Source organism: Ambystoma mexicanum, chromosome 9, assembly GCF_040938575.1.
Source record: "Ambystoma mexicanum isolate Mex_15411 chromosome 9, UKY_AmexF1_1, whole genome shotgun sequence".
Lineage (NCBI taxonomy): Eukaryota > Metazoa > Chordata > Amphibia > Caudata > Ambystomatidae > Ambystoma > Ambystoma mexicanum.
Window position 1 is genome coordinate 1,061,895,092 of NC_090931.1, and position 24,624 is coordinate 1,061,919,715.

The window sequence follows — 24,624 nt, forward strand, 5'->3', positions numbered from 1 at the left end:
GTGGCAGCACACTGGAGGGGACTGCAACAGGCACCCCAGCAGCCAGCAAGTCCACAACCCCAGCACCACAGGTCCCCCCAAAGAACGTATCTGATGGCACTGCCTCTGGTGGTAGCAGCACCATAGGTGACACAGCTGTCATGCCAGCATGCTCCGACACGGAAAACAGTGCTGGCGACGTAGGTACCATCCATGACCTTTCCCAATCCCCCTGCATGTTCCATCCCCTACACCATGACGAAACCACGCAGGGGCACCCTGAAGACGACGACTGGCCAACCCCCACAAGTCCTGTGCCAAGGCAACATGTGTTGAGCAGCCCCCCTGTCACACCACCGCAAATGTCCATGGCCCAGCAGAGGCAACAGTCCCTCGACCTGCTGATCGAGCAACAGCAGGAAGTGTCCACGCTACTCAAGGACCATGCAAATGAATGCGGGGGTTCCAGGGCAGCCATGGAAACATCCACCGAGACACTCAGGGCACAAATAGAGAAAAGTAGTGAGAGCCTCAGGGGAGAAATGGAGAGAAGCACCGAGAGCCTGAGAGCACAAATGGAGAAAAGCACCGAGAGCCTGAGAGCACAAATGGAGAAAAGCACCGAGAGCCTGAGGGGGGAACTGCATGCGACGTCCAAAGACGTTTGTGCTGAACTTGCTGCTGTGCGCCGTGTGCTCTCGGAGCTCTCACAAACCCTCAGAGACATGCATGGACGCGAGCAGGCAGAGACATCATCCGTGGCAAGTTCCGTCCAGGGCAGCCCCCAACGCAGATCTGGCAGGAACCTGCGCTCCACGGGCAGGGGTGCCCCTGATACCCGTAGAGGGGGCTTGCAATAGCGTCCAACCACGGACAGCATGCATATTTGGACACTGGTGTTGGGGGGGGAGGTAGTAGGGTGGAGGGGGTGTGTTGGGCTTCACTGGGTGGCGGGTCCATAGGGTGTATAAATCAAATCACATTAACAATACAGCATCTCATAATCATCCAATGACATGTGTGGACATTGATATTTGCGTACGAGGCCTTCATAGGCGTACAGTCCACAATGTGCCTGTACTACACACACACAGTGCCACAGGTCCCCTTTCCGTGTAATAGGCACCATGCGTGGTTGCTAGAAGCATGCATCTATGATGCTCTGTCGGATTGCACGTGCATCCTGTGCCTCATGGACTCCTTGAGGTGCCTCCACATCCCCACCCTCATCATCATCATCATCTTCAGGTGCATGCAGTACAGCGTCAGGGGGCATGGGCACATTCCTACGTATGCACATGTTGTGCAGCATGACACATGCCATGACCATCTTAGAAACCTTCTCATGGCTGTACATGAGTGCCCCGCCAGACCTGCTGAGGCTACGGAAACGAGCCTTCAGTAGGCCGAATGCCTGTTCAATGACCACACGGGTACGTGAGTGGGCATGGTTGTAGTCCTCCTCATGCTCGTTCTGTGGGTTCCGGATTGGTGTAAGGAGCCATCTCTTCAGTGGATACCCGGCATCACCTGTATGAGACGAATAAAGGGTGTCAGTGGAATGATAGTGCTAAGTAGCCCCCCCCCCCTCCTGCAAGGTCATTGACGCATCAAATGGGCCACGATGTCATGCATGGAATGAGACTCACCGAGTAGCCAGGATCTGTGCCCTGCGTGTCGCTCCATGTAGCGTGGTATTCTTGTGTTCCTCAGGACCATAGAATCATGTGTAGATCCTGGAAATCTGGCACAACAATGCGTAAATATCTTGTTGGAGTCACACACCATTTGCACATTGATTGAATGAAATTGTTTCCGGTTGCGGTACTGGACCTCCATGGCATGTGGGACAACCAATTCAACATGGGTGCAGTCGATGGCACCAATGCAACCCGGGATGCCGCCAAGTGCATGGAATCCCACTTTTGCGTTGGTAATCTCCTGGTACGTGCGTGGTAGTGTGATGTGGTCGTCGGCGTGCTTCAGGAGGGCATCGTGCACTTGGAAGAGTGTCCGTGAGAACAGTGGCTGTGAAATGCCATGCAACTGTCCCACTGTGTGCTGGTAGGTGCCTGTGGCCAGGAAGTGGAGTGCAGACACCACCTTCAGTAGGGGTGGGATGGCGGTTGGGCTATCTATCATGCTCACGAGGTCAGCATGTGTCATGTCCACAATGGCGATTATGGTGTCCCGGTCCAAACGGTAGAGGGTGTGGATCTGCTCAGCAGTGAGGTTGAACGGATCGGCTCGGAGGCGTGGGATTGCGGGCCGCCTGCGTGGTGGTAGTGGCAGTGCTTGTGGGCCTTGCTGACCCTGCCTTGCCCTCCTCCTCCTCCTTCTCCTCCGTCTCCCCTGTGCGCCCGGTTGTTGTACCTGTTGTTGTTCGTCGTCTTCTTGTAGTTGTAGCACTTGCAGTGCTATCTGGTCCCCCAGGCCCAACATCGCTAGTCCTGCCGGTAGCATTTTGGAGTGGGAGTGGTTGTGGGAGGGGTTTGGGTCTGCTATATATGTGCTGTCGGCCTGTATGGCCTCCACCTGTGCTGATTGAATGATTCTGTGGCAGATGCTATCCCTTCTGGCCGAGCACGTCCCGCACGTAAGGCTGCATTTGGCCGCATGGCATCTTGGGATTGGAATCATGTATCAAATCCCGATGGCAGTGTGATGTACTTTGACTGATTTTCATGGTATGCTCCCATTGTTACACATGCTATGATTGCAGCCGCTTACATACCTGTGAAGAGTCAGTGGTATGTAGGGCTCGATCGATGGCCGACCCTCATGCAGCACAGTAACGTACTTCACCGACGGGCGTGGCGTCCCATTTGTGATTGCAGCCAGTTAGCATCATGACACACAGCCGCACTACATTGATGTAATTGTGAATGCAAGCGTTCACAGAAGCCTTTTCGACGTAATGTTGCAAGTGAGGAATTCGAAGGCCAGCATTTTTGGTTTTGAAGTAGCGGCGAGGATACGCCCACAGGTCTGGCTGGAAATGTAACTTTCTATTGTAGAATGTCCTTGGGACATGGCCCATAACGAGCAGGCAATGAATGATATGAATTGAATGGGATGCGCAATAGCGTAGTGGACGATAAGGCAGGACGTTCCCAAATCCATCTTGCTTCACAACACTACAGATCCGGCCAGGGGCACAGTGGTTTTTGCGGACTGCATTACGCACAGACGCGATGGAAGTTTCACATATAATGTGAGTGAATATTCATGCGTTTTCATTGCGGGATGAGGGAATGATGAATGGATGCATGGACTGATGATTCCGTTCAGGGTCTGCCATGTACATGGGTTTTTTGAATCACTCCCCTTCCCCTGCGCTATGTGATGCAAGGCTGCCATAGTGGGACATACGTCTATCTGCCCTTGTCGGATCCTCCCTGTCTCGACGCGCCTTCATACACTTGTGTCTAGGCACGTTACTAATCCCATGTCATGGGTTCTATCTTGACGGACGCATGCACAGTAACCGACGTTGCCAATGGTGTATTTAGCTCGATTGATATCGTTATGATTCGATACTGATTTAGGGGTGTGTATATTCCTTTGGAGTGGGCTAGCATGCATATGGGTGTGGATTTGGTGTGTTGAATGAAGATTGTAATGCATCATGAGTCCCGTAATGCAATCGGTTAATTTGTGTTTCTTTTGGGTGACAGGTATCTCCTGCCCTATTGCAGATGCCATCTCTACGCCACTCCTCCAGATGGTTTTTACTCTCGACTCCTGCAGCTTCGGGTGAATCAGTGGAGCACCATTTCGATCTTATGGGACGATCGCCAATGGGCCACATGCCCTTACGCTGTACTGGTGGCTAGGTGCAACATTTCGGCCTTTCAGCTCGACTAGTGCCTGCCTCATGGGACGGACCTGCGGTTCTTGCCGCTTCCATGTTGCCTTTTGGAACGTTGATGTAGGCCCTGTGTGCCATGATGGTACAGGGCGTCACACAAGTGGAAGCTGGTCAATTATTGCAGATGCAGCCCTCGGTGATGATGGTTGTTTTGGTGTTATTTTGCAAATTGCTGTGGGGCCTTTGTCATTTGGATGTGCATTTAAATTGTATTCCGATATTTGTCGTGTTGCGTTGTTCTTTGCAGGTGATGTGGCGATTTTCGCTTTGTGGCGGTATGTATTGCGAGATGATCTGCATTGTGTTCCGCCTTCTGAGTTGAGTTGTGTGGTACAGTACTGGCCGCGTTTGCCTACGTAGCACAGTATGGTCACGGATAGGGGCTGCCATTGTGACTGTTTACATGATGTGCTGTTCAGGGGCGGGGGATTGGCTTTTGGCCGACTGGTGCCTGTCAGCCAGGTCGATTGGTGGAATGATGGGATGTTCAGAATGTGGCTGGTCACAGGTGACTGTGTTTGCGTGCGTTTGTTGGAGGGGGACTGGGGTCATGTCCATTGGAATAGCTTCTGTATTGATGCCATCTGTGCCCTGCAGCTCCCATCGGCCCCTCTTGGGATGAGCCTGGCTGCTCAGTCACTCTGCCAACTTGTGTGGTACATGCTTCTGCTGATGGTTGGTTTGTTTACTGGCATGAGTACAGGGCTGGTGCAATCCCCCTCAGGATGCTGTTTTGGATGTTGCCTTGCGCTGGTGGCAAGCGATGGGGGACTACTGTTGTTTTGTGTCATGTGTTCTTGATTTTCATTTTGATGTATTGTACCTTCACATGCCTGTGCTGCGTCAGTACGGCTATGGTGACATGCCGTACATGGATGCCCACTCACGGGGCGCTTTGAGCCCCTGCATGCTTTTCTACGTTGGCATGCATGGGTGAATTGTAGATTTCACTGGTTGCATAGTGTGAGTACATTGCGCCTGCCAGGAGTTGTGCAATGTGGCCAGGGAGTGGAGTACAGGCACTCAGTGGGCCATTTACGGTTGGTTCACGTTGCCGTATTTCTCGCCATGGCGGAATGGTACTTTACGACGTGCTTGATGGCGTTCAGTACATGTCCGCTAGGGTCAGAATTCGCGTACCGTTGCGCCATGGCGGTGATTCCGGTTTTGCAAGGCGCGCGTGCGCGTACTTGGTGCAGTTAGCGTTGCCGTTCACTGCGGTGTCGCTAATGGCATCGTACTTTACGGTGACGGGTCATGATCGCAACGAGCGGTGTTCGATGGCGGTATTGCATTTCCGCCATCATTTTTCCATTTCCGCAAGGGTCGTAATGAGGCCCAAGGTCAGAAATATAATGGAAGAAGTGATGGGTGGGACACTTAAGAGACTTCCCCGGGGACAACTAGATTTTCAGGATAGAGAGGACGAAGAGGATAAAGACAGCAATGATACAATGTTTGAAGACGAAGAAGCCGGGAAAAGCAAAGAGGAGGCAACACAAGCCCCCACAACATGTACACACACAGGGAGAGAGGTAGAGAGGTAGCGTGGACAGAGAGAGAGGATCTGGCCATAAGGCTAGAATTTGTTGAATATCCAAGGTGCAGGAAGGGACGCTCAAACAGTGGAGAGGCGAGAACGCTGTTTATAATATGCTGAGAAATTTACCAGGATGGAAGAGAGTTAGTATGGGAGACTCAGTGACGAAGACAAAGGGCCTCATTCCGAGATTGGAGGTAGCCATGGCGCTATTTGCGCCATGGCTACCTCCAATACCGGGTCCGTCACCGGTCTTGTTCAATGAGGACTTACCGGTGCATTCCGACCCTGGAGGGACCGGTAAGTCCCCATTGAACAAACCATTCCCAATTCCCATTTGAGCCCCTATAGGGCTCAATGGGAATGGGGAAGTAGCTAATAATGGTACCGCAATTTGCGGTACCGTTATTAGCGCCCTGGTCCCTTAGCAGGACCCGTAAAGGACGTGTGGTCAGACCACACGCTCTTTGAGGTTCCCGCTAAGGGACCTCGGAATTGGGTGGTAAGGGATTACTGGCACCGGTCTCCTTACCGGTGCCTGGTATCCCTTACTGCCCAACTTGTAATGACCCCCAAACGGTGCAGCTGCACTCGGACAGGCCGATTTACACTATTCCCCTTATTGGAAAAAGGGGGAGAAGGTCACAATATATATTGTGGCCACAGATGGACAAAAACTATTTCATTTGTAAACTGCCATCACTTACATCAGGAGTGGGCACATGGATTTATGGTTAGAAAGAATGACAGCTGGGATGACCTTAGCAGTAGGCGGCATAAAGAGCCTGCTTGCTGCCATATTAGGAGATCAATTGGACGACATTTGGAAGCAAGCAGGGTATCCTGGGTTGACGGCACAAAATACTAATCATGACGGTTACCTTTTAATAATTGTTGAGCTGACTTATGGAGAGTACTTAGGGTACAGTACCCAGACTGGTCCGACATGAGTGCAATTATCACTTGTAAAATGAGAGCAGACAAAGATCCAACTGTGTATATACATAACATTCAAGAAAAATGGCGGCTAGAGAACCGTGGGATAAAAATGTAACTATTTTTTATCACATTTTATGTCTGGGACTTCATGAAGAAGTGCAAAGATGGCTGAGAAAGATTTTGGGTATGGAATCGTAGCCATAGGCCGATATACAATTGACTGTCGTTCACCATTGTCGATTAAAACAAGAGAAAGACAGAAAGAAAGTTGAGAACAGAATGAGTGAGGAAGACAAATTAGTTCAGAAAACACTGTCAACATTCTCAGTAGAAGGAGCAGTATTGACAAGTGGGGGAAAACGTTGTAATGCACAAGGAACACAGCAAGTACAGCCATCAATGAACGGACAGTTTGCAGGAATAATTATTTTCCTCCAAGGGTGAGGGTTTGTGCCATAGGTAGAGGGTTTAGATTTCGAGATCAGCAAGGAGGAGGGTTTAATGGGGGGCCACCAAGATTCAGAGGACCGCCACAGCAGTGTTACACATGTAGGAAAATGGGACACATTTCACGCGTATGCAGAATTAGAAAAGGAATACAACTGAACTGGAAAGCAGCAGGCGCAACAGGGGGACAGCATAACCTCCCACCCTACAGTGGAGAACCACCAGAATATTATGCCGAAGATCTAACACAGTATCAGACCGCAGCACCACAAATATGGCAAAAGCAACAGGAAATGCATGGCTTCGATCCATGCCCCTGACCCCCTCAGATATAACAGCCCCTGTCAGCAGTGGGGCTAATGCCCTTCACACTGGCCTCAAGGGCCTTAAAACTCCATCAGAAACAAACATGGAGTCAGTCCTGGTGCCTTCGGCGCCAAGCTCATTATCAGGAATAAAGCAATTCCAGTTTTGGACCTTAATCCAATATGGAGGCCTTTTACACAGCTCAGTTCTTTAAAACCAAGCCATGTGGTCTAGTGTTTTGGGTGTGGCTGGGCCTGGAACTACTTGGCCTGGAACTACTTTACCTGGGCTATTTAAACCACACCCAAACAGCAGAACACGCTTCGCGTTATTCTGCACTCCTGCAGCGTAACGCTCACTGTGTCTAGCTCCTGCTCATCTCCTTCTCCGGCGGCCCGATCCTGAAGCCCTAGATCCAGATTCCATTAATATCTTGGAAGAACAAGAACAGCATTAGCCAGCAAGAACACTTACCTGTGAAGTAACCAGTCTTGAATCCATCCTGCGCTTCGCTTACCTCGCCCATCTCCGGAGTTCACTGCAACCTGCAAAGGTAAAGAAACAAGGACAGCATTAATAACAATTCTTGGGCAAGCAGCGAGTCCTGGCAGCACCCTGTGATTCTCTTACTTCGCCCATCTCCGGGTTTTACCGCAACCTTAGACACGGTAGAAATTTCAGAAAAACAACATCACTCTGGTTTTTTGGAGCTGAAACCCAAAAGCACCTTTACACCACAAATACAGAATACAGTACTTGACACTTTCCAGAAGCAGGCGTTAAAAGTTATGAAGAAGATCAAATTCAATAATAGAACAAGAGGAAATATTACCTTTAGGGAAAAACAGACATTGGATCGCCTTTGGGAGAATCCGGAGATCATTTTCAAACCAGCCGACAAAGGAGGAGCCTTAGTGATAATGGACACCAGTAAATACAAAGCTGAGGTAATCAAACAACTGAATGATCAAGACACATACTTGGAAATTTTTCAAGATCCGACTGAACAAGTACGTGAAATCATTAGGAAGACATTGGAAGAAGCAGAAGGGGAAGAGTTCATCACCCATAAAACAAAAAGTTTCCTCACGAATACACATCCATTGACACCTGTTATCTATATTCTACCCAAAATTCATAAAAATCTGATGGAACCCCTGGGACGACCCATAATTGCAGCGAATAACAGTTTATTGGAACCTATTGCTCAATACATTGATAAGATTATCCAACCGCTCGCTCAAAAATGTACAACATTTATAAAAGACACCAATCAATTCTTGAAGAAACTTGGAGAAGTAACCTTTGACACGAGTACTGACATTCTATTTTCAATGGACGTAACAAGCCTTTATACCAACATTACGCATCAGGCTGGATTACAAGCTGTCGAATGGATGCTACTGAATACAACAGAACCAGTTAGAAGTGACCCTCTTTTTATTTTAAAACTCCTTACGATCGTACTGAACAACAATTTCTTCTCTTTTGAAGATAGATTTTTTGTCCAAATATCAGGCACGTCAATGGGTGCTGCAATGGCCCCAAGTTATGCGAACATTTACATGTCCTACTTGAAAGAAACACGAGTAATTAACAACCCAAGATGGAAAGACAAATTGAAATTCCTAACAAGATTCATCGATGATTTATTTGGAATTTGGAGAGGAGGAGAAGAAGAGCTTTTAGAGTTCTTTGATTTCATGAACAATTTAGCCCCACACATTAAATTCCCATACAAATATAGCCGGACCACCATGGAGTTCTTAGATGTCCAGATATATTTGAAAAACAACAAATTGGAAACAACGATTTTCACAAAAGAAACAGATAGGAACAGCTTACTTTTGGCGACAAGTTTCCACCCAAGGAATACAATATCTAGTATCCCACTAAGTCAATTTCTGAGGTACAGACGCATTATCTCAGAGGAAGGTGAGTACGAAATAAAATCAAAAGAACTAAGACAGAAATTTATTAAGAGAGAATACAATGATGAAACACTGAGTAAACATGCAACGACAGTCAGGAACACAACAAGACAAGAATCTCTTACTACGAAAGTGAAAAACACAAAGACAGATTTGATATATGTGACCACTTATTCACAGCAAAGTGGCACAATAAAGAAAATAATCAAAAAGAATTGGGAAACATTATCACAGGATGCCATATTAGGCAAATTATTTCCATCACCCCCGTTATTTACCTATAACAAAAGCAGATCACTGAAAGATCATTTGATCAAATCTGACTTTAGACAGAGACATTGTACCACTAAAGAAATATACAGAGGGACCATACCGTGCAATAACTGTGGTTCTTGCAATAATGTAATGAAGGGCAAATCGATTAATCATCCCCATACTGGACAAAGCATTTTGTTAAAACACACCTCAACTTGTGACACTAAGAATGTCATTTATGGCATAAAATGTCCTTGTGGACTATACTATATCTGACTAACAACCAGGAAAGCAAAAACCCGCTGGGGTGAACACAAATCCAATATTCGGAACCACTCAGCGAAATCACCAGTAGCACAACATTTTTATGCAGCGAAACATTCAATTGCACAAATACAGTTTGTTATTCTAGAACATGTTAAATTACCGAAAAGAGGAGGTAACATCATGAAACTGTTACAACAAAGGGAAATATTCTGGATCGAGAAGCTCGATACAATGAATCCCAGAGGGATGAATTTAGATTGGCATCTGAACTGCTATTTATAGACATTTTTTCTTGAAACTGAAATGGACAGTGATGTTCTGACTATTGAAATGTGATGAGTCTCCTATATGTGGATTTTTTGTAAGTAATGTACCAAACATCATGGTAATGCCCAAGTAATATGACTGCGAGCATGCTAAATACATGGGGACCCACCTGCCACCAAGGAGAATTGTGAATGCGGTAAAGCCTTGAATATACCTTTTATATTGACAAGTCACGTGATGCATTAACACACAGAGTCATATTTTGCAGGATGAATTATTGCCGACAGTCGGATCAGTAAGGGGTTTAAAACTAAGAATCCTATGTGAAGGCTCCAACAGGACCTCCCATCTTGTAAATTTAAGAAACCCAAATACAGTACGTATAGCGCAAAATCATCTAATTTGTTAATATTCCGCACAATCTGAAAAGCTTTTGGAATTTATAACAGCAACTGAAGTTTGAATTAATTGTCAGGCACCCTGGTTAGTAGAGACACCTATTAACAGTGAGTATTAGCTCAGTTTAAACTACATTATAGTTCTTCCAACATGGCGCTGTAAATAGCCTGTGTTGTTGCAGATCTAACTTAGTCAACGACGAACAGCCGCGGCAGCCTAGCGACACGCGTTGTAGCTCGCCGCCCACGAGCTTCACTGAGAGCAGCAAGTCGCGGACTCAGGAAGCACGTACATCGGCTCGGAACTGGTAAGCACAGTCCCTCACGTTTGATCGCGTATCACAGATAGAGAACAGTTTCCCACAGTAGTTTCGTAAACCTAATAATAATTGTATTTACATCATTGTAGAGCCCCGTGGTCAGCCCTGACAGAAGTAAGACACATTACGGGCCGATTGAAAACCCGCTATTTCTCCTAACCTGCAAGGGAGAAGGAACAAGGTCAGCATTAACAAAGCACTTACCTGGGCAAGCAGCGCTTCGATCGCTCATCACTCCGGAACATCACCGGAATCTGTACAAAGAGAAGAGAACACAGGTTAGCAATTAACACAAATAAACAGCGGAGCGCTCCGTGCATAAATAACTTACCGTGGTCTTCGCCATCGGCACGGCAACTCCAAGATCGCAACCATCCCTGTGAAAACAAAAAGATACATTGTTAGGGAACAGCGTAGTGGAGCAAGACGCCGAGAAGACAGAGAAAACAGAGGGAAGGAAAGAGACAGAATAAAGACGGAAAAGACATTATAACTCAACTAGAAGACAGCAAGCAGAGTCGAAGTCACAGCCGGTCTAGATCCGACATAAGGGCACACGGGCCAGTGAAGTAACTAGGTCCACGAACGTCTGCACCAACCACGCACCCCTGCACAGAGACGCAGGACGGAGAGTTCAACGCACATAAACCTAAGGTGAGCAATAACCCCAAGGGAGCGGATTTGGACCAGAAGGAGGGGGGAGTCCACCCATCACAGAACCAGTATCTTAACCCTCCATTCTCCTGTTATTGGTGCTACTCAATGCCTGAAATGTAACCAAGCAGAGAGGGGTCCAGGATAGCGCTTAGACTTCCATCCAGTATCGTGTGGCGCCCCCGTGGATACCAGGTGAGCGTTACAGCAACCTCAAATACAGCAAGCACCAATGCAGACACAGGCACCAGTACAGCAGAATATGCAGCAGAACGCAGTGACACCATTGAACGCCGACATGGAATAATAGGCACCCACTCCTAGAATAGGGTGTGGTACAATACTGGGAGGGAATCTTTAACCAGCACAGGACTGAATATGTATCCACAAGAGGTCAGTCCACAGAATGCCTTGATGTGTTACATCCTATCGATTACACCAGAACCACAAGAGTAACCAAGGTTCAGAGTGACCATAGGTGACAAAAAATGTTCTTCTTGATAGATACAGGGGGAATTTAATCTTGAGTTAAAGAAGGGAAGTTCCCAATGTCAGGCATTGCCATGAATGCACAAGTGTTTTCTGGGGCGATACCTATGGTTCCATTTACAGACGAATTACTCATTACAATAGTGTTGTATTCCCACAAGACACCAATCAACATATTGGGAAGAGATTTGATGAGTAAATTAAACATGACAATATAATTTACTGACCAGTGGATAATATGTTCTACCCCAGGGATCCATTATGTAAACGCACAAGAATTCATAACAGCATTTTATGGGCACTATGCAGAGAGGTTCCACTGGACCCGGAAGTATTCCTTTATGTAGTACATGTGCTAATGGCATGGCTCCCCCGAATTCGAGACAATGTATTCAGATTACCTGCAGAGTTTCAAGTCAGATCGGAAGTACTAACAGCTGTGGAGGAGTGCCAGATGATCACAGTTGAGCTAGAAGCAGCACTAGTAAGGGAAGACAGAGTACATTTGGATGGAATAGGCGAGGAAGGGGAAAATTGGTGCACAGTAATAGCGCTTGAGGAAGTGCAAAGACTGACTGAGCTGACAGATGATAAATTGTTTACAGATGAAGACTCAGATAATTAAGTAATGTTTAGAATCAGTCATACATATCGGTTACAAATTGAGAACAGGGATATTCCCTAGAGAATGTCACTAGTGAAGAAAGTACTAACCTTTTTACAAGAAGATTTGGCACATGTACCAAGCACACTGTGGGCAAGCAATCCATATGATGTTGGTCTCTTAAAAGGAGTAACGGTAGTTAAAAATAGATTCAATAAAGGAGAAATGTACCACAAGTAAGGAAGTTCCCCATGTCAACGGAAGCTGACATGGGTATGCATGAGACAATTGCTGCCTTAGTGCAACAATGGATATTAGTGCCCTTAGAATCCCCATGCTACACTGCTGTGTACCTAATTTAAAAGGCAACAGGGGGGCCATGGTGATTTATCCAGGATTTACGCAATGTGGTGTCGAGGCAGAATACCTATTAGATTCAAATCCACCCACGATATTGTGTAACATTCTATCCGTCGCTAAATTGTTAACCGTGATTGACTTAAAGAAAGTTTTTCTTTTCAATCTCCTTGCATGAAGACTCAAAGTATTTGACCTTGTTCACTTACCGCAGAATTAAGTTGAAACACACTTGGGCCCCCTTCATTCCGTCAGGGCTGATTACGAGGTTCCCTTTGAGGGACCCGGATCAGACGTATGGTAAAACCAGACATGTTTTCCGGGTCCCACGAGGGGAAGAGGGAGGTAACAACGGGACACTTGTAATGTGCCCGTTGTTACCTCCCTCCCCATTCCCTTTGAGCCCTATGGGGGCTCAAATGGGAATGGGGAATGGTTCCTGCAAGGAGGATTTACCGGGTCCTCCTATGTCAGAAGGACCCGGTAAGTCCCCATTGCAGGAACCCAGTAATGGAGCCCGGTTTGGAGGCAGCCATGGTGCTAAAAGCACCATGGCTGCCTCCAAACTCATAATGAGGCCCTAAGTCTTCAACTGAGTGTTGCAGATGGATTTAGGAAATGTACAGCTTGACAGTGCAGTCATCCAATTTGTGGATGACATATGGGTTTGTAGCACCATGGAAGAAACCATCCAGGATTTTTGTACTGCTGTTTTTGCCCAAGAGAAACCAATCTGTTGAATCCCAGCACTAGTGAATTGAGGTAAGTGGAGGCAAGGCATTCATATATTCTGGCCAACATAATACCTTTGCTTGATAAATCGTTATTTAATCAGTTTCTGTGCCATTCTGTTATTGATCCCACTTGGCTGCATGACACCATTCTGTAGAACATTTTTTGTCTGAGTATCAGCTAATACTATCACCCTCAGACAAACAAATATTTTTATCCAAAGATTAATAATAAATGTATCTTAGCTGCCATGCAAACAGCGACTAGTTACTGCTGTATTCCCTTGCAGAGACCACAATTCAAGAGCACAAATATTGTAATCTATTAGTTGTAAATGCATTTCACTTTGAAATATCTGTATTGTTAGGTGCTACATACTAAATGTCTTTGTCCTGATGAATGTCCAATGAATGGATGTTGGCAGAAGCAATTGTAGACATAAAGAGCCCCACATATGAAACATGTCAAAAGAGCACTTTACAAGCCCTCTAAACTAAATAAAAGCAAGATATATCTGTCACACATTCTAATCAAAGTCCATGTGCTACTGTGCCTTTTGTTTAGTATATGTGTTGCCATATAGCTGAGTGGGCATCACAAAGGACCAGGATGATAAAAATGATTTGTAACATGTTTATTCACAAGGAATCCCTCCCGGCTACCCCAAAAAGTCCCCTCTCAAATTACAATGTCAAATCAGTCTTGGGCTTAACTGCTTCCTGTACCTTGCTTCTTTTGGTCCTTTTACACTTTTCTCTCAGTATCTTTGAGCTCTCTCTTTATCAGGCTTATGGTTTTCCCACACCTTGCTACTCTGAGGTTGTTCTCACCTTTGGTCTGCTCCTGTAGATGTATCTGTGTTTCTCCCAGCAGTTCTAGGTATTAAGCGAACCTCTTGGCAATCTTGGGTATAACAAAAGGGACAGTTCTTCTCCTACCACCTAATGTTGCTTGTGTAGGGCCTAGTCACCGTCCACTCCCGCATTCCTGACCTTTTCCCTGTTTAGTTCCTCTTTGTTCTGTGCATGTCACTCTTCAATATTTTGTCATGTGCTTGTTCCACCTCCCAACGTGGTTCTAACCCCTTCACATAAGGGACTTTACATTACAGTCTGCCTTGGCCCTAGATGGCCCCCTCATACATTCCCATGCTATCAATATGCACTTGCTGTTTTTCTTTCATCTTCCTCCTTGTTGTTCTTGACCACCTCCTGCTGATGTTCACCCGCCGCCTCTATATCTTTACCTTCCTAATTATCCTCCAGTTCACCAACCTTTTCCTGATGTTTACCCTCCTCCTCCTTATTCTCTCTTTCCATCTCCTCCCGTTCACCAACCTATCCTCCCTTTCTGCCCCCTTCTGCCTCTAGTCTCCTCTCCACACTCAGGTCACCAACTCCTGGCAAGATCATCAACTCACATCAACCACTTATCACAACCCTCTCCAAACACCCATACTGACTGACTGACTGGGGCTTGGAGCTTATATAATAAAATGATCCATCTCTGGGCTCTGTGAAAGGGTCTGCACCCATGTCTGTGAATTACTAGACACCTGTGATTGACTGCATCTACATGTCTTACCTGGGCATACTGAGGGAGCCAGAGGGCGGACTAGCCCTTTAAAGGACTGGATGCCATCTTCATTGTTAATTCCCTAATGTTTATATCCTCCACGAGGATATGCAGGTTTTGCTATGGTGTATCAACATTTACAGATGCCCTGGGGTTGGTAAGTGTAAATGCAGAGATTTGCTTTTGTGGACTTGGTGATGTTGATATTCTCAGTGTGTGAGTCCTACTATTTTTTACTGTTTAGACGTATACATGACCTTGCAAGGCAATTGGCACAGGAACTTGTAAAATCCTCCAAACAGTTGCACAGTTCTGCTGTGGAGGCTGCTCTGTGAAACCGAAAAGAAACTGATGCCTCAAAAGGTGCTCAGGTGGGACACCAGAGTTCCTACAGTGATACGCTAACTTCTCTTTATTCCAAATGTCACGTTGTCTGAAGGGACCATTTTAATTTACCTCTGGGTCAGAGCAATAAAGGACTGGTTCCTATGGGGACATAGGGGCGATTGTGCATTATTTTCACAATATTTTGGGGTGAGCTTGATTCCTTGGTAGCTTCTAAAAGTCAAATGTTGCATCTATGTGTCGTATGGTGTCCTCTACTTCAAGTAGCCATTAGAAGCCCTACGATTACACAACCTGATCTCTAGAACATCCCAGCACCCCATTGATCTCCAACAGCTCTCCTACCCTATCACAGCCAACCTCAGACTGCTTAGGTACTTTTCCCCTATCATGAGTCCATATGCCAACCCATCACCTCCTACTGCCCAGAACAAACCACTTAATTGCACATCTAACAACTCGGCCGCACTCTTTAAAATCTACAAGGAGCTGGCCAACCCGGCTGCAGTATCCATCCCTCCCCTCGCCTCTCAGGCACTTTGCAAGGCCCTTGCATCACACTTTATCTCTAAAACCCAGGAAATCCTGTCCACACTCTCCTCCTCTCCCGCTCCTCTCCTCTCTCCTTCTCTGCTTGCTGACCCACCTTCAGCTACCCCCTATCTCTTTGTCCTCCTTTCCTCTTTTCTCCCCTGATGAGGTCGCTAGACAAGTCCGATCTATGAAAGCCTCATCAAAACAGGTCCATCACTGTTCCTCTAAAACCTTTAAGGACAACATTGATACCCTCGCTCTGGCCCTTGCCAATTCCTGTAACCTCTCCTTTGCCTCCGTATCTTTCCCCTCCCCTCTGAAGCACTCCCTTGTGCATCCTCTCCTCAAGAAACCCACAGCTGATCCTTCATGTCCGGCTTACTATCACCCAATTTCCATTACTCCATTTTTGTGTAAGCTCCTGGAAAAGCTTGCCATCTCTCATCTTAACCTTCATTCTGACTCTGTTGGCTCTCTCCATGACCACCAATCTGGCTTCAGAGCTGCCAGAAGCACGGAAACTGCTCTCTTGAACATCCATGAAGACCTGCACTCCAACCTTGACTCTAACATTCCCTCTTTCCTCATCCTACTTGATCTCTCCTCTGCTTTCAACACGGTCAACCATACCCGCCTGTTCAATCATCTCTGTGACTACCTGGGTATCACCGATCAGGCTCTGATCTGGCTGACCTCTTTTCTCTCTGATCGACCCTCCCAGGTACAACTTGGGTCCTTCCTATCTTCTATCTCCCTCTCTACCTGTGGTGTTCCCCAGTGGTCTAACGTCTCACTCTCGCTTTTCAACCAATACCTGGCAACTCTCGCCTACTGCTTTCCATTTTCTGCTCAAATTCCCAGTGCTATGCTGATGACAAACAACTAATTTTCAGGATTCCTTCAGCCACCTCCTCTCCTTCCCTCATCTCTGACTGTCTAATCGCCATTCAAAATTTGAGTGCCGCCAATGATCTTTGTTTAAATACCAACAAGACTGAGATCCTCCTCATTGGTACACCCTCTCCATCATTTCCCCTCACTCTCTGGCCGGCCTCCCTTGGCCCTCCTCTTGCCCCTACCTGCGAAGCTAAGAACCTCAGGGTCATCTTTGACTCCACACTTTCCTTCTCCGCACACATTTCTGACGTCTTTAAAAAGTCAAACTTCTTACTGCACCTCCTTGGAGGTACTCTTCCTTTCCTCTCCTTCTCTCAGAAGCTCACTGTCTCCCAAGCTCTGATTCTCTGTAGGTTGGACTACTGTAAAAGCCTCTTTCTAAATCTAGCTGCCTCCACTCTCCAACCTGTACAACTAATCCAGAACAGCACTGCAAGACTTGTCCTTGGCCTCAAGCCCTGGGATTGTATGTCTCCAGCCCTGAAATCCCTTCACTGGCTCCAAGTGGATGCACCGATTACATTAAAAACCCTTTGCATTGTCCACAATGCTTTCTGGGGCCTGGGTCCAAAATACCTTCAACTACCCCTCCGTGAATACCTCCCCTCTTGAGCCCTTCGCTCCTCTACCTCTAACTCCCTCAGGGTCAGAAGAAACAAGCTGGGGGTAGATCTCTGTCTTCGGCTGGGGCCTCCCTTTGGAACTGCCTCCCTGCCACCCTGAAACTTGAGGAGAACCATCTACAGTTCCGGATGCTCCTCACGACCTTCCTCTTCGCTTCTGCCTTTGCCCAGCATCTCCCCTGCCGATCTGCTTTCTCTCTCTGCACTGTGCACCTGGCCACCCTCTGTCCTTCGGACCCAGGTACCTGCTCACCCTGCCACCCTCCTGCACTGCCTCTGGCCACCACTTGCACTGGGACATGTATCTGTACCCATACAGTCCCCCACCCACTCTTCTTCTGCACTTATCAGATACACCCTATCTGACTAGCCTAGCATTTAGCCACTTACAGGTTGCACTACCACTGTTTTATCACCTTATTTATTTATTTACTTATGATTTATTTTGTTCTCTCCTATGCTCTGCACTTTCCAATTTCTCGCCCCTTCCATGCACTTCCCCTTTTTCCCTTCCCCGTGCACTTGCGCGTTCTCAATGTCACTGGGCCTAGTAAGATCGTTGTTTTTGTTTCTCCACTGTTCCCCTCCCTTTACCTGGTTGCGCTCTGAAACACCTCTGTAAGAGTGCAATATAAATTAAATATCATATCATATCAACATCAGATTCCTGGGTGCCCATGCTATAGAAGCTCATGACCTCATCATCAACAGCCAAATTGACCTACTAGCCATCTCAGAATGTTGGCTACATAGTGCCTTGGGCCCTATGCTCAGCATTGCTATTGCCTCCAACTACTCGATCCACAGAACCGACTGCGCCAACGCTATTGAAGCCGGAGTCGCCGTCATCTACAAATCTGACCACCATATCAGCTTAATTCCTCTGGCTCCTACAGAGGGATATGAAATGCTATTACTTAAACTTAAGACTAATCACCATACTTCTTTCACCATTCTCCTGCTCTACCATCAACCTAATGCCTCCAGCTCCTCTGACTCTGAAATCCCCCTCCTCATAACACCCTTCTTCAAACCAGCCACCAAATGCATAATTTTAGGTGACATCAATCTGGGTTTCAATGTTCCCACTGATCATAAAGCTACCACTGTGGTCAAAGCCCTCTACGACATGAACTTCTCACAACTTGTCTCTGCCCCTAACCACAGACGCACCCTTTACTGGATACTTAAAACTAACTCCACCATCGACATATCTCTCATCAGCCCAGTCTCATGGTCCGATCACCATTCGAACCCCCTGAACAACAACACCCGACCACTACCCATCCAAATCCTAGCGAGAAACACTCGGAAACTCTCTCATGAAACTCTGAAACCTACCTTGGTCACTCTCATTGAAACACTGCCTCCCAACTGCAAGAGCCCCGCAGCTCCCGCCAGCCACTTCCAATACAGACTCCTAGTAATGCTAGATCAACACGCTCCCTTCAAAAATACATTTCTGAAACCTTTCAAACCCACTTACATCTGGTTCACAGATTAACTAGTTCTGCTTCGCAGACAGAAAAGTGCCATTGAGCATCTACATAAGAAACACCCCAGTTCAAGAAGGCCTCCCTACTCGCCACTACTTCCAAGACCTACAAGGGCGCTATTTTTCCGACTAAAGCTGCCTCCTATGACAACAGAATTAGCACGACAATCTCCAACACCAAGGAACTCTTTGCCATCCTGCGCAAATTAGAAAACCCTTTTGCACAAACCTCCTTAGTTCAGCCTGACAAAGCATGGTGCACCACTATTCAAACTGCTTTAACTACCAAAATCAATTTACTCTGTAACAAAATAACAACTAAGAAAGCCCTACTTACTGCCAAACCTATACACCAGTCCATCATAATACCGCCCAAGGGCCAGTCCCTAGCTTCTCCACTCTCCAACCTGTACAACTAATCCAGAACAGCACTGCAAGACTGTTCTGAATACCATCCAGGCCCTAAAACCCTCCAAGTGCAAAGGAGATACCTGCCCTGCCAACATCATAAAGCTCTGCGCCCTCAGCCTTACCCCCATCATTACAGAATGTGTTAACTCCTCATTCAATTCATGTGAAATACCCACCACTATTAAAGCAACCTGGGTCACGCCCCTACTAAAAGAAAGACTCTCCCTGGAACCTACAGTACCTACCAATTACAGGTCCATTACCACAGTACCCTTCCTGTTCAATATCCTTGACCGCATTGCTTACTTACAATGCCAGCAATTCCTTGAGCAACACTATCTCCTTGGCGTCAGACAATCTGGTTTCTGACCAAAACACAGTACTGAAATGGCCCTTATCGATCTAAAAATGCAACTTGACAGAATTAGAGATGCTGGCAATGCTGCCATCCTATTCTTCCTAGACCTCTATGTTGTATTTGATCTTGTGGACCACGAATTACGCTGCCAAAACCTTCCCGGGATCTTCCACTTCTCACCGAGGCAGTCCGATGGATTAAATCCTTCCTAAGTGACTGTACCTCCAGAGTATTTATTGACAACCACTCAGCCGACCCCATCCCTGTCCCTCGTGGTATCCCACAAGGCTCTTGCCTTTCCTGGACCCTCTACAACACCTACACTAAACCCCTCTTTGATATACTTGACCCTCTAGGCATCCTCTACACCAACTTTGCAGATGACATGCAAATTCTCATCCCCCTTTCGGGCAAATACACTGATGACTCTAACACCATTAACAAAGTCTTCTGCATCATTCAGTATTGGATGGGCTACCCATAACCATTCCATCAATGATGAAAAGACAGCTCGCCTCAAAGCTCTCGACCCCTCTTATTCCTCGTTGACCATTGACGGCTCTACCAATCCTGTTCTCAAACATGCCAAAACCCTGATGCTTTACCTCGATGTGGAATTGCCATGACAAGGCATGTCAATGCGCTGGCATCCTCAAACTCTCACACTGCGAAACTTATCTCACAAAGCAGACAATTCCTGGGCCCCAACAACTACCTCACACGCTCCAGATCCATTACCCTGAGCAAACTAGACTATTGTAATGCCCTATTCAAGTACGCATCCGTGTCCAATCTAGATAAGCTACAGCTGCTTCAAAAGAAAGCCCTCCGGGCAACTCTGGACCTACGCAAATCAAATACATTCCTGCAATTCAACGCGAAGTCCATCGGCTACCAATAAAAGCATAAAAGCACGGATTGACTTCAAAACCTTAACTCTAGCACTCTGATGAACGAAGCCTCCATATACTTGAACCGTTGCATCATGAAGAAACAGCACTGTCGCTCACTCCGCTCCTCTGACCAGCTCACCCTAGCTGTTCCACGCTTTAAACTAGCCAGAGTAGAAGGGGTTCATTTCAGCACCACAGCCCCCCACCCTGTGGAACTCCTAACCTACACACTTAAGAAATGAGTCATCTTGCCCACCATTGAAGCAACTGTTGAAAACTTGGCTGTACAATAAGTATGACTAACATTTAAAGCTAGAACTGTCTCTTACTTCGCCCCTACTACTGCTTACTAACTCAATGATCTGTAAAGTTTTTACTCTGTTATTGCCCTGTACAAACGCTGTGATACCTATGAGTCTGGTCATTACACAAATGTTAAAATAAAATAAAGGTGGGTGACCAGGAAATCCTCCCCATACCACCTCTGGGACCATCATTCTCTGGCTTGGGGATGTGCCTGGCCCCTTGGGTACCCCACCAGAAGTCCCCATAATCAGCCGGGGGACTTTGTCACAGTGTAAAAAGTTGAATTGGTAAAACATCTGAATGTTTATATACGTTGCATCATTATATCCTTGATAAATGATTATTTATAATCCTAATTGGACATCCTGGTTTTATAATTCCAAGTATAATGGAGTATTTTCATATTAAGGGAAAAGCCAAAAATAATGAATAATAAATGGCCTAATGAAGAGTGTTACTTTTTAACCATTAATTAAATCCTAGTTTCAACACTGTGAAACAAACAAGAACCTTCAGGGTAACTGAGTTTTCATCAGTTTACATCCAACACATGATGAGGTTAGGAGAGGTGCCCTGTTGCCTCTGTTTATATATGTGTTCATATTTTCTCAGGCATCAGATCCGAAGCCCATCTTTTACCCCATCCTCGACTGTGGGACCTGGGAACCCTCCACTGGCTTGCTCTCCCTGAAACTCCAAAGTTAGTAACCAATCTCGACAACCAGTCAAAGCTAGGCCGGACGTCCACCTTGCCCTGTATCACAACGTACACGAGTGCTTTAAAGTGGGTGCAAGGCAACAGGTAGTGCTTGTAAAAACACCCGCATGGATAAATAAATCAACAAATACATTTCTACTTCTACTATTGCACAGTAACATTCTCATGCCTCTCTACCTCTCTCACGCTTCCAACCAGGCACAGTTCAGTATGATGCAGAAGAGTTGTGCAGTTACACCCCTACAACACATTCATTACATCAGACCCATATATGCAGTACTTCTATAGCACTGTGCTGTTACACTCTTAAAACACAGATACATGTAGTGACACGGAGGAATAGTACAATTACAGTGACTTAAACATGTCGCCCAGTACTAGAACTAAAGGTGCAGTTCAAAAATCCTGACCCCACCATTACTGCGACTGGGGAGCAGGGGTTGCAGGGGTGTCCCTCCGCTCCCCTTAGACGGTGTAATAGGGGTCAGGAGTTGCGCGCGTGTCCCCCACTTCCACTAGATGGATTTGGGGGACAATTAAAAAAAGAAAAGTTTTTAAAAAAAACAGACTTTGTGGAGTCAGTTTTGACGCATATTAGTGGGTGAGAACTGACGCTGCAGGGATGCAGGATAGACGAGGCACACTTTTAATGTGTGCCGCCGGCAAGATAAGTAAGAAGGGGGGAGGCGGTAGGGGGATGCCGGCCACAGTGATCTATGTGCCATCATGGGAGTCAGCAAAATGAAAGCCGACATCATGGGCGGCGCAGTGATCACATAGATCCGACACTGAGGTGACTCATCCAGCACCCTATGCAATGATGCTTCTATATCACATACACTTATCTCCATTTGCTTTCAACAATCTCTTTCAATTGTACTGTAAGTTGACATTTAGTAATGACTCTCTGCAGCGGCTGCAGCAGCTACCATAACACTAGTATGCAGTCAAATGTGGAGCACATATCCAGCATCAGCCCCTCCCATGCTTAACATGCACTCAGGCTGGGTTCTGTTGGATGGATATTGCCCTAACTGCTCAGAGGGTTACTAGGAACACAGTCCAGGAGATCAATAGTAGAATGCACCTGTCTCTGTATGCCTCCTCACTGCAATATAACTGCAGCACACTTTTCCGGCTCTGCCTTCTGCCTGTAAGTCACCACATCCACACAGCACACATCAAAGGCACAATTCATCCAGCCAGACACCAGACCCCGGTCTGTAAGCTGCCCGTGATGTGCAATGACTGCGCCTCCGGACAAAGATATATAGCGATACAGATATCGTGATACAGTGGTACAGCTATGCTCTGTACAAAACACCTTTGAAATTAACATCATCATGGTAGGAAATTCTTTCACAACCTGTATAAGTAAGATCACACAAAATGTAGCATTGTTTTCAAATTGTCTAATCTATTGATTGCATATTAATAAAAAAAATTATCATTTTAAAAGAACTAATCAGGTTCTCATTCTGTTTTAGGTTGTATCCTTGTTCGTAAAAGATATGTACACTGACAATCATGCGACAAACTGTGCATCATACAAGGCAGATAACCTAGTTGTGCCATTAAACTGTGACTCAAAACTTGAGTGGATTTGCAAAATTCAAAAAGGTAAATGAGAGAAGAATCATTGCATGTTTACAGTACTGTATGCATATGTGTAAGTGAAAGAGAGAAAAGTAAGCACACTTTGAGTTTCTCAGAGCTGACAAAATGCATGCTCTTACTGACACAGTTCATGCACCAGCAGAAAACCGACCACACAAAACCCTGCTGTATACCTAATCCACTCATGTGGATGTAGCCCAAATCATGCTCATCGTGTACACCTTGCTCCTTGCTATCAGAACATCCAGATGAGACTAGTCCAGACCCTCAACCCTATCACCTGGGGAGTCCCACACTCTTCCATCTTACCTCTTGCGATTTTCAATCTGTTTGACTTACGTATTAAAAGCGGAGGAAATCAACTTTCTTGGAATAGTCACAATGAAAAGGTCTTTAATAATATAATTACTTCCTTACTTTCTGAAGCTAGTTTACAGAATCTCCGAAAAAAGGTTGGATATGTCGACATTCTTGAAAACATATGAAACTGATGCCAAGACCAAGAAAGCCACAGGTTTTACATAAACCTAACTATGATCCAGAGATACACTGAGGCAAAGCTGAGATGCGTAGAAAAATTTGAAGTCTGCCTCTAGATGATAGGGTGAGTCGTAAACACATAAGAAAACAATGTAATAATTGGAGGCAACAATACAAATTTAATTTAGTGATTACATATGCAGAGAACAAGTTGCGTGTACTTGCATCCAAAACTTCTAGCGATTGTTGGAGATTAATAAATGCCGATTTTCAGGAAATGAGTTCTACTTCCAACATGGACACCTCTCTACTGCAGGTTCCAGAGGCAAAGGTGTGGAGCGTTGTATTGGACCTTAGGACTTAAGTCGATTGATAACCCATAGTGATAACTCAAGAGCTCCGGGGCTTGATGACCTCTCGAACATTGTTTTAAAGGGAAATGTGAATTTGTGGGCAAAGACACTCAGATCAATCTTCGAGAATATACTAGGGACCAGGATTATCCCTGGCTCTTGGCTCTGCTCAATAATCGGGGGTACGGGATACTTCTAAATTTTTATTTTTAAAGGCAGAGTAATACAGCACACACACACATGGCAGAGCATATTATGCAATCCGTAGATTTTCGATAGACAGTACACGTAGGAAGCAGGTAACACATCAAGCACAAGAGAGCATACATTTGTGAGATACACAGACATTTGATAATACACTTAGGGGACTCCAGGTGAGTTACTCCCAGATGCATTCTCCGATTGATTAATGAGGTAACTATTAAAGGCAGCCCACACGTTCTTTGGGTGGGAGTGTGCTGGGAGCATTGTCAAGTATTCCTCCTCGCAGGTGCGGGACCAGGTGACTACACTGAGCCATTTATGGAAGGTCGGAGGAACAGGGCTTTTCCAAGCCTGAAGTATACATTTCTTGGCTACTGTATGGGAGCGAGGGGTCCCCAGGCCCCCTCGTGTCATACGCTCCTCAGTACAGAGCTTGGACCATGTGCCTCCGGTAGTGGG

General features: G+C 46.2%; 1 protein-coding gene across 2 annotated transcripts in view; it reads left to right on the forward strand.

Moving 5' to 3' along the window:
• Positions 1-24,624, forward strand: part of PLA2R1 (phospholipase A2 receptor 1) — a 1,951,179-nt gene that overhangs the window by 930,682 nt on the left and 995,873 nt on the right. For both annotated transcript variants that reach the window (XM_069616352.1, XM_069616351.1), the window contains one exon: positions 22,999-23,131. In XM_069616352.1, the coding sequence (XP_069472453.1) occupies positions 22,999-23,131 (133 nt within the window). The remainder of the gene's footprint in view (positions 1-22,998; positions 23,132-24,624) is intronic.